General features: G+C 36.4%; 1 protein-coding gene across 1 annotated transcript; it reads left to right on the top strand.

Annotated features, from left to right (window-relative positions):
• Positions 1-458: 458 nt before the first annotated feature.
• On the top strand, positions 459-10,799 carry LOC309817808 (glutamate carboxypeptidase 2-like; the record flags this gene model as incomplete). Its single annotated transcript, XM_082682094.1, has 4 exons — positions 459-627; positions 2,838-2,943; positions 5,969-6,155; positions 10,658-10,799. 4 exons carry the CDS (start codon positions 459-461, stop codon positions 10,781-10,783), a joined length of 588 nt encoding a protein of 195 aa, XP_082538220.1. The 3' UTR covers positions 10,784-10,799.
• Between the last annotated feature and the right edge of the window lie 669 nt (positions 10,800-11,468).

The following is an 11,468-nucleotide window of genomic DNA, read 5'->3' as shown; positions in this document are numbered from 1 at the left end:
AGACAAAAGAGGATCGTTCTATTGAATTACGGGGTACTTAGTGTTCTTTTTCTGAATCGATTTGTGGTCTGGAAGTGGAGAAAGGAGAAGAGTTTGTTCTTTGCTTCCTCCTTCCCTTTCTTCCTTCTTTTCCTTTTATTTTAAAATAAGGGCTAGAAATTTTCAAGCTAAACTTTTTTTTTTTTTTTTTTTAAGCACCCCGCCGAAGGTGCCGGGTTTTTTTCTTCTGGGGACTGATGCTGCCTCTTGCTCTCCGGGATTGGTTGAGAGTAAACTAGAAATACTTTCAGGGGCGGAGAAACTGGGAGTGCCCTGGGAGTGCGAGTGGACTCTAGGCTGCAGAACTGCTAAGAGCGGCCCTCGAAGGAGGAAGCCTTTGCCCCTCCGCTCGCGAGGCAGCAGCGGGGGCGCACCGCAGAGGCACCGGTCCCCGGAGGCCCCGCGGGCCACACGGTGAGATGTGGAATCCCCCTGCGCGAAACCGAGTCGACCTTTGTCGCCTGGCGCCGCGCGCGCTGGCTGTGCGCTGGGGCCCTGGTGCTGGCCGCCTGCCTCTTCGTCCTCGGCTTCCTCTTCGGTACGGGGCCCTCGCCACGGACAACCCTGAGCCTACCCGGCTGTTTGGCGGTTCGCGGGACTCCGTGCCAGCTGACGCGTGGGGCCAGCTGCTGGTCTCCCGGTCTCCCGGGGGGTGGGGGGCGGTGACCGGGTTGGGGGAACGTGGGGACGAGCACCCGCGAGTTAGGTAGGAGTTGCTGGGGGCGGTGCACAGCTGGGTTCTGGACGGTCTACTGTAGGACAGTCACCCAGGGTAAGGAGTAGAACGGAGAGACTCAAACTGAACTTGAGAAAGTTCCAACTGCTGAGGCCCTGCGAGCAATCGGTACGTTTTAGCAGGAGCGCCGGATCTCAGGGGGCATTTGCTAGGTCGTCCAAGGAGCTTTGCCAGAAACGACTCTTACCTGTTTGGGGTCTTTATCTAGTGCCTGTGCCTGGACCTGCTTCGTGTATACAGTAGGTAGAACTCAGGGCACTGCTGCGTGGGAGCCCTATTCTCTCATTCTTTCGTCCTGGGGAGTAAATAAATAGGAACATTTAGGAGATAACTGGCTGACATTGTCAGTGCTCTGAACAGATCCTTAATAGCAGTTCTTTAGCGTTTTCCCCTGTGTATTGATTTGCAGACTTAACCCAACTCTCCATGATAACCAGGGGGCAGCACAGATTTGCTGAGACTCTTTTAAATTCTAATATTAACTCTGCAACTTCTCTGTGTCCTTGAGCGAGTTACCGAGTCTCTCTGAGCCACAGTTTGTCAACCTTTGTAAGAATACTATCTGTAACTTAGTGGGAATCGTAAACGAAATAGCATCTAAAGCTCCTCGCACAGTACTGGGGTATTGGCACTTTTTCAAAATTGTTTCCTGGTGAGGAGATGCTTCTAACTGGATATTAATGCACAGGACTAGCGTTAAGGTATAGCCTGGTAGTTCGGCCCTACTCTGAATTCTGGGTCCCCTTTCTGGGATTTAGAAGACCAGGGCATAGACCAACTAAGCTGTCTCAAATTCAGCCTCTTGCTTGTTGTGTAACCTTTGAGCCACACTCTTCTCATAACTAGCATGTGGATATTAGGGTTATTGTGGGGCTTAGATAAGTGTGCTCGTTAAGGGCACACTTCAACTCGAGTTTCAATTTTCTCAGCTGTACAATGTGGGCAAGGGTAGCATGAGGATTAAGATCTTCTGCATCTTTTAAAAGCATTTTATTCGTCCCAGTATTGCCCTCAGCCCCATCCCTACATTCACTGCTCAATGGCTGTGTGTTCTTTATTAATGTTTGTTAATTTTTTTCCTAGGATTCTCTGCTCCCTCCCTCCCACAGGCCTCCGTCCTCTTTATCCAGCTCATTTTTTAGATCTCGATTCAAGCATTTCATCCTCCGAGTGCCCTTATCCTACAGTCTAATCCAAGTCCCTTTATTTTACATACTGGTGGAACTGTATTTCCATTTGCTGCCAACCATTTATTTCAATATGCGTGTATATATGCATGTGTGTAACGTGTATGTGATTAATAACTGGAAAGCTCCATGAAAGCTAGCTGGGTGATTTAGGTAACCATTTTATGCACAGATCATATCATTTATCTAAATAAACTATGTCACGAAGCCAACTACCAGGGCTAATGGCTCTACGCGATCTGGCTACCCATTGCCTCTAGTCTCTGTATTCACTGTGTGTCTTGCAGAGATGTTGGGTGAATTGGAGTTTCACTGTAGCTCTCTGAAGCTGAACTTTTGAAGCCTACTTCAACTGCAAGCACAAAATATTTAAGCATATTTGGCTTTAGTTTCAGAACCAGAACAAATTACAAGTCTGAATTGCCTTCAACTCTTTGAAATAATTTATGTACTTGAAATATACTCATAATTAATTCATTACAAACATTTACTAAATGCTTATTCTGGGTCAGCAGAGGCGTCGTCACTGGGGATAAAAGGTTTAAGGAGAAAGAAGGTGGATCTCCTCTTTGCCTTCATTTTTCCCATCAGTTGAACCATCTTCAATTTTAGTGCTAATTTCATAAAACATTTCTTAGAATAACAGCAATGCTTATTGAAATTGGATTAAAAAATATGTTGCAACTGATTTGTAATTAAGTGTGTCTGCATGATTTTTTTTCCAATGGAAGTAGGCAAGAGCAATGAAACTTCAGAAAATCTCAGTTAATACCAGAGGTCATTGATGTTTTATATATGATAAATACAATAATAAGGAGAGATAGGCCCTGTCTATAAGCTCATATCTCATTCCTATATTTGTTTGTATTTTACAGGATGGTTTATAAAATCCTCCAGTGAAGCTACTAACATTCCACCCCATAATGTGAAGAAAGCATTTTTGGATGAGTTGAAAGCAGTGAACATCAAGACATTCTTGTAGTAAGCATATACTTAAAAGTTTATTATTCTGTTTAGTAGTTTTGATCCAATATTTCATAAACAGAAACTGACTTTTTAAAAGGTTTTATTACTGAAGATCTTGTATCATGTTTCATCTGGAGAGGATTGTACCTTCAGCTGAACTTTATCATGATAGATGTTTTAAAGCAGGTGTCACTAAACTTTTTCTGTAAAGGTCCAGCTTTTGTAGGCCAGCTGATCTCTGTCCCAACTACTCAGCTCTGCTATTGTAGCACCAAAAAAGTGATAGTAAATACATAATTGAATAAGTGTGACAGTTTCGATAAAACTTTATTTGTAGGCACTGAAATTTAAATTTCATATAAATGATATGTCACAAAATATTATTCCTCTTGATTTTTTTCACCTATTTAAAATGTGATAACCATTTTTAGCTTGTGGGCTGTACAAAGAAAGGAAGTGAGCTGGATTTGGTCAGTGAAACATAGTTTGCTGACTCCTGTTTAAGAGGAAGATAGTATATTTTAGTCAAAAGAATAAATTTTGGACTTCGAAGTCAGACATACGCAAGTTTAAATTCCATCTTCGCCCACTGATATTAAAGTAAGTTTGAGTGAATATTTAACCTTCCTGAGCCATCATTTTCACCTCTATAAAATGGGGATAGTGATATTGTTCTGATGAGCATGAAATTAGAGAGTATATATGTGACCTAGTGTAAAAACCAGCTCCCTATTTCCTGAAATAGCTATCCCTGGTGTAGGGAAAAAGGGGTAAATGAGTAAATATAAAAAGTATTTGCAAGGCTACTAAAAATAAAACACTTTTATTGAATAATTAATTGGAATACTTAGCTTTTTCAAAGTGACATACTTGAAGTCCTGATAACGATTAAAGGACTCCTTAGTGAATACAAGTTATAATTTTATGTAAAAACAGTCAAGTAAATATATATATATGTATAGATGTACATACACTTAGTCATACAAACACATATGTCTATTTAATTATGATAGAATTAAAACTATGAATAAAATTTGCTAGGGCACCTATCAAGTCTTTGGAAGGGCCATTTCAAGTGAGAGACCCAGAAGCTTAAATTTTGTGGAAATCCTTCTGCCTCTTGCACTTCTTTTACTATAATTATGTATAATAGGTATAATAAAAGTGGAAGTCTGGCGAGATATAATCTTCACTCCTAGACAGGGGTGCTGCCTCTGCTTCATTTTTCCTTTTCTAACCTGTGAGATGGAGTAACCAGCAAAGAAATAAAATGAATGCCTGCCTCTAGCTCACTTTCTGGGCCGTCAGCTTCTTGCTTATTCTCCGTGGCCTTGAACAAGCTCCTCTAACTGTTTAGAACTCAAGGATTTGCATCATTAACAAACAAAAGAAAGAGATTAACAGAACCCCCCACTCACCCCTCCAAGGACCACAGAACCTCCAGAAGCCTCCTGGACTCTCCAGAATTCCAAATTGCCATTTGTCCATCAGAGTGCTTTCAGTCTATTTAGACCCTTAGGTTAGGGGTCATTAAAGCCTCAGATCCTCTGTCTTGTTCCCCTTTCTAATCCTTCGCTTTACTACTAAAAATGCTCTACTACTACTAAGTCACCTGACTCTCAATAGTGGCTGGGGCGGGGCGTTAAGTAAGGGCTGCTTTTTCAGTCTTCCTTGGGGTGCAAGGTTGTCCTGTGTTTTCCCTTTTGTTTTGTAACATCTAGTTAAATTCTCAGATCTGTTCACTATTTTGCATGTCTTTAGAGGGAATTTCCTTCTCCACCCTGTTCTGAAAGACAAGATTATTTCAGAAGAGTGTCTTAGCTTTCACTGATCTACATTTGAATACCAGTTCCGTCTTTCACTGGCTGTCTTTAGGTCGTCTAACTTCTCCAAGCACTGTGCATTTGTAAACCAGATGCAATGTATGAAAACAGGAATACCAATAGCTCCCTTTATTAATTGAGATAACATAATGATCCTTGGAACATATATAACCTTTTCTAGCCAGACAGAGATGTATGAGCCTATTTGTTTTGTTAATACATGTTGTTGGCTATTTTGGATAATTTGTAAATTATTCTTCTTATTAGAAAATAACTGGATATTCTAATAGAATCAAGACAGTGTGACACACTTCTCAATTGATTAAAACAAAACAAAAAAAAATGAACTTCTGTTTCTTAGCAATTGTCTAATTGAGCCTCAAATCTTTGTGAATTAGTGAGGTAGCAATATTCTCCCCATGTATGGATGAGAAATTGAAGACATGGCCAGGATTACACAACAAGTTAGTGGCAAAACCTGTAATACACTGATTTTGTGGCCAGTTGATTTATTTATCCTTGGAAACAAATCTTTTTTCCTACTCATCATTTTCAGGATTAACTTTGCTCCAAATGAGTGGGTTCTAAACCTGATCATAGAACACCATTGCATCTTGGTGGGTAATGACAAAATTTTACCAGGAATTTCACTCATAATGTTACCTAACCAAACTTGGGTCTGCTAGCCTGCTGTGCAGCAAAGCCAGTCTACTGACACCAGGTTGAGGTGAAGGAGTCCAGCATTTACTGTAGGGCGTCAAATAGGGAGAACAGACAGCTTATGCTCAAAAGACCAGAAATCCCAGGTGACTTTCAGGGGAGGGTTTTTTTTTCCTTTAGCAACATATATAATTCCTTCTCTCCTTTATTTTTTATTTATTATTATTATTTTTTTTTGTGGTACGTGGGACTCTCACCATTGTGGCCTCTCCCATTGCGGAGCACAGGCTCCGGACGCGCAGGCTCAGCGGCCATGGCTCAAGGGCCCAGCTGCTCCGCGGCATGTGGGATCCTCCCGGACCGGGGCACAAACCCGTGTCCCCTGTATCGGCAGGCGGACTCTCAACCACTGTGCCCCCAGAGAAGCCCCCACTTTGCTTTTGTAAAGTATAACACCTCAAAATATTTTTTTTAATGTAAATCAGGCTTATTTGGTTGTTGATTTAAGATAAAGTCTGACTAAAAATTTCTAACCACTTTCAATTTTTTGTCAACAGCAATTTTACACGGATACCACATTTAGCTGGAACAGAACAAAACTTTCAGCTTGCAAAGCAAATTCAATCTCAGTGGAAAGAATTTGGCCTGGATTCTGTTGAGTTAGCCCATTATGATGTCCTGTTGTCCTATCCAAATAAGACTCATCCCAACTACATCTCAATAATTGATGAAGATGGAAATGAGGTAAAAAGAAAGAAAGAAAAAATAAGCCCCCCGGTCTACTATTTTGAAATACCTTATGTGAAAGAATGCCCTCTACCATGTCCAAATACTGGTAGAAATCAATATTGACACTTGTGAATGATGCCTTTTATAATCTTATTACTGGTGCCAACTCTTTCTTATGATGTTTGAATTTATGTGATGTTGGAAAGATTCTGAAAAATTGATGTTTGATGACATTTGCTATTTTCTGTGTTTTAGTATTGTACACTAATATAAAATATGATATATCAGTAAACTTCTAAGCAACGAAATTGATACATTTTTGAAAGATTTGGACTATAAAAGATCATGCATAGATTTGAAGATGCTAGAAAATTCAGAGAAGTGCTGTTTGAGCTAGCAGGTTTTTATTTGTACTTAATGATTAAATCTCATATGATCATGTGTTCAGCTCTGCGCCCAGAACTTGGGTGTGGGCATTTGGAAGGAGGAGAATTTGGACAGAAATACTATAGAATTATATCTACACTAAAAAATTTACAATCTTCTTTGCTAGTTAGGGCACTTGGGAAAGAAGATAATACAAGTAATTGAGGTATTTCTTATCACGATATATATTCAATATGAAAGCTCATAAAATATAAGTCAACATTCATCCCTATTTGCCTTACAGCTACCATATTTAAAGTAGCCCCTTTTACTCTGGATAGCTTCTTTCAGTCCTTTGGTTAGCTGGGCCTTCTAAATTGCATATAGCTTCAGATATGTTCAGTTTGATCAGTCAACTAAAAATGTCATGTGATTTAAGTATATATAAATTTTTAATCACCTCCCATTATTGACTAATGAATCAGCCTCTTCTTAATAATTAATATGTTGTTTTACAGTCAGTGATGTAATCCCATGCTAAATTTCCTAATATGAGTTGAAAGTTTCCATATTCACTATTTTCAATTATAGTAGTTAATACTGTTTAACTTTAAAAAATATTATCAAACTATTTCAAAATTTTAAAAATATTTTTAAGGTAGGTATGGGGAATACTGATATACTTCCTATGGTCCCATAACCTTTATTAAATAAGCAGGGTCATATCTATATAATTAAGTATTAAGGGGTCTTTAAATGTATATTTAGGAAGATTATTTAATGATGTAATAAAATATTGGTAACGTTAAAAAATACACATACTTAAACCAAATTTGATCTATCAAATTTGGCAATTGTGTGCAATGAGGAAAATAGCAAACTTTCAATTCTCTTCTTTTTTCCTTGCTCTTCACTTCCAATTTTGACTGTACCTTTGCTTTTATTTCATTTCATTGTTTCTTTTTGCTATTATAAGCACTTATGAAATTTCTAAAGCCTGTCACTTAATATAAACCTAACTTGTAGAAGTTTCATTTTGGAGATTTTCCTGAATGGTGTTAGCTGCCAAAAGCTTATTAACTTTTTTGGAAGTTATATCATTGAATCATTTTTATTTTTACCCAAGTTTTACCTGCACAAAAAGAATCACACAGTTCTCCTAAGGGCCCCTCTATATCCCCCTTCCCTGAGGCAATCACTGTTCAGCACTGAGTGGTTCTTTTGGTATTTACTTCTGTTTCTTTAAATGACATGCTTGTATTGCTTGTGTTTCAAATTCAGGCACTATCTTTTGACCTTGTGACAGTTCAGCTCTATTCTCACCCCAACTACAAATGCTCTTTTACTGTGTCCCCATCTCCCAGTTTAATTATTGTGACTATTCATAGCCAAGCTATGTGGTAAACTGCAAACTTTTACTTTCCTACACGACACAGAGGAATTCCCCTTCCCACAGGCAACAAATATGATTAGCATTTTATAGATTCTGCAAGAAATATTTTTAATGCTATATGCATTATTTCATCTTTGTTTACATAAGGATAACATGCCATATGGATTGAAGTATATATATTGCCTTTTTTATGTCACAAAAAAGTAAATAGAAATTTGTAAACCAAAATTATTTTAGTTATACTCAGAATACATAATTTGAGGCTATATTAGTGAATTTTGGATAGTGAGCAGTGATCACTGGTGTATTGTCTACCTTTGATAAAGTCACCCAAAAGACTCTTTTCCATTACCTTAAGAAACTTTTCCTAGTTGTTAGAATAACTCATAAACTTGATGTAAAATCCACCTGCTCAGTGGTGTTGTAAAATTGAAGATTACCATAAAGGCAAATCAAGTGAGACGAGCTTGAGTACTTCCTTGGCTGAAAGACTTGCTGATGGGATGACTTTGTTTCTAGATGAATTTTTATTGCACTTTAGTATAGTTTTTCTTATAATCTTTCCCAGTGATTCAGCTGCATTTGTACCCTATGTGGACCACAGAAAAATTATGGGAAAGATGGAAGATATGGGAATTTTTGAAGAGTAGTAGTTGATTTGGTGTCATTTTAGGTTCTATCAGCATCAGAAGTAGGTAACTGGTGCTCTAGTCAGTACAATATAATGTCAGCTCAGAGTCACTCCCCATCTCCCACAACCCTTTGCATTACTGCACGGACCAGGACTTATAGTTTAACATTAAAAATGAGTGGTGATAGCAGGTGTCCTTGACTTGAACGTTTTTAATGTTTCACCTTAATTTTGATATTTATATCAGGTTACGTTAATTCACTTCCTTTCCAAGTTTACTAAGACTTTTTGTCATGGATTTATGTTGAATTTTATCAACACTTTTTTTCTTTTTTTTGGATATCTTTTGAGATGAGCGTATAATTTTTCTTTTTCACAATGATAATTATATTAAATGATATTGTAATATTAGACTTATCTTACATTTTTGAAATTTGTAATATTAGTCAGTAGTAGAGTTTTCAACTCATATATCTATATATATTCAGTTTATATTCATAGCATGTTTGGCCTGTATTTCTGCAATTTGCTTATTGGGGTATAATTTCTAGATTAGACTTGCCTTATATAATGAGCTGAGTTTTTAATCTCTGAAATACGTTGTGTTATACTTAATCTTTTACTTTCAAACTCAAAGTAAAACCAGTTGGTTTTGATACTTTGTTTTGTGGGAGATTTTAAAGTACTGATTCAATTTTTTTTATTGTTATAGGACTATTTAGGTTTTAAAAAATGCATCCTTATGTCAGTTTTAATAAATTTTTTAAAATGCATTTTTCCATTTCATCTAAGATTTCAATTATTGGCATAGTTCTTCCTAGTATTTTCTTATTACCTTTTTGAATCTGTTCGACATCTATAGATATGAATTTTTTTCAACCCTTAATATTATTTATTTGTGCTTACCTTTTATTTTTTTCTTATTGACATTGACAGAGATATGTCAATTTTACCTGTATTTTCAAAGAATAAACCTTCAGCTTTGGCAATCATTTCTTGTATATATGTTTTATGTTTCATTAATTCTGTTCTTACTTAATATAATTTCCTCTTTTACCTTCCTGGTGTCTATTTTGCTGTTCTTTGTAACATTTTTAGTTGAATACTTAATTTATTGATGTTCAACCTTTCTTCTTTTCTAATATGAGTATTTAAAACCATAAATTTCCTTCTAAGAGCCACTTCAACTAGATCTCACAAGTTTGGAGAAGTGTTTTAGTTATCATTAATATCTTAATATTTTCTAAGTTCTATGTTTTCATCTTTGAACCTTGGAGCTATTTAGGGGTATTTTTAAAATTCCAAATTTAAAAGTTATTCCACTCTCGGTTTCATCTGATTTTCTAACTTAACTACATTGTGATCAGATAATGTGGTTTGTATGACACTAGTCATTTAGCAATTGTTGAGGCTTCCTTTATAGCCTATTATGTGGTCAATTTTTATAAATGTTCTGTGTTTATTTGAAAAAAATGTATTCAGCTGTTGAGTTTAATGATCTTATATTTGTTCATTAGTTCAAGTTTGTTAATTGTTTGGCTAAAATCGCCTTTATCCTTGATGTAGTCTTATTTTGTCTGCAATCTTTATTAATTTCTGGGAAAGGAATGTTAGATTATCTCACTATAGTGGTGGATTATTTTTATTTCCCTTTGGAATTCTGTCAGTTTCTTCTTCCTGTAGCTTGGAGCTCTCTTTTAGAGGTAGTGGTTTGGAACCTAAAAAAAAAATTGATACCTACTTAACAATGACAGTGATACACTTGAAAGATTATATTATATTTGGTTCAAAGTGAATTTAACATTAATTTGCTCCCAAGTAATTATCTTAGCATTTTTATAAGTGACTAAGAATATTGTACGCTGTGATTTTTATTTGGGAATTAAAGTTTTCCTTCTAAATCAAAAGCTAGTGCTTATACATCCTCTAAGGGTCTCTAAGTTTATTCATATCATGAAATCCTCATAGCCTCTAGCACAGTGCTGGCTCTTTGATCTGTATCTTTAAAATACCAAAGGCTTCATTAACCATCTACTGACAGAAAGGGATAGTACACATTTCCTTGTTTGGTCATAGTAATGAAACTTTACCTGATTTGCCTCTGATTATTATATTTTGTTTCTCTAGATTTTCAACACATCATTATTTGAACCACCTCCTCCAGGATATGAAAATGTTTCAGATGTTGTTCCACCTTTCAGTGCCTTTTCTCCACAAGGAATGCCAGAGGTAAAAATGCATGCAATAAAATAGAAATAACAAAGAGAACTTCCTTATACATACAGGCAATAATTAAAGAGGTATTAAGGAGGTTTTTGATGTAATCCAAATTCACCTTTTTTTATATTTAAGAAATAGAATTTCTTAGTAATAAAAAGGAATACATACTATTTTGTGTTCATAGTTTTTTTTAAGATAAAATTTACTACACTGAGATGGAGAAATCCAAAATGTACATTTATGGACTTTTGACAAATGCATACACCTGTGTAATGCAAACCCCATCAACATATAGAATACTACTATCACTTCAGAAAGTACTTTTGAGCCCCTTCTCAATCAACTCCACACACTCTCAAGGCAATCATTCTTCTGATTTTTTTTTGCCACCTTTGATTAGTTTTGCCTATACTAGAAATTCATATAGATAGAATTGATACCATGTAATCATTTGTGTCTATTTTCTTTCACTAAGCATAGGGTCTGTGAAATTCACATGTTTTGCATTTATCAGTAGATTGTTCCTTTTTATTGCCAAGTAATTTCCATTGTATGAAAATACTACATATCTTACTACCACTGTATAAGTTGGATTAAGTTTCAAAGAACTTGAATGAGAATTTGAAATTGTTGCCATTTTCAAGTGAAGAGTACGAATGTCCATTTTAGAAAATGTTACGTGGTTTACTCAATAAAGCAGTGTGGGGCTTCCCTGGTG

The sequence above is a fragment of the Grampus griseus genome (assembly GCF_964374135.1).
Source record: "Grampus griseus genome assembly, contig: HAP1_SCAFFOLD_299, whole genome shotgun sequence".
Classification (NCBI taxonomy): Eukaryota; Metazoa; Chordata; class Mammalia; order Artiodactyla; family Delphinidae; genus Grampus; species Grampus griseus.
This window is presented reverse-complemented; position numbering and strand designations above follow the sequence as displayed.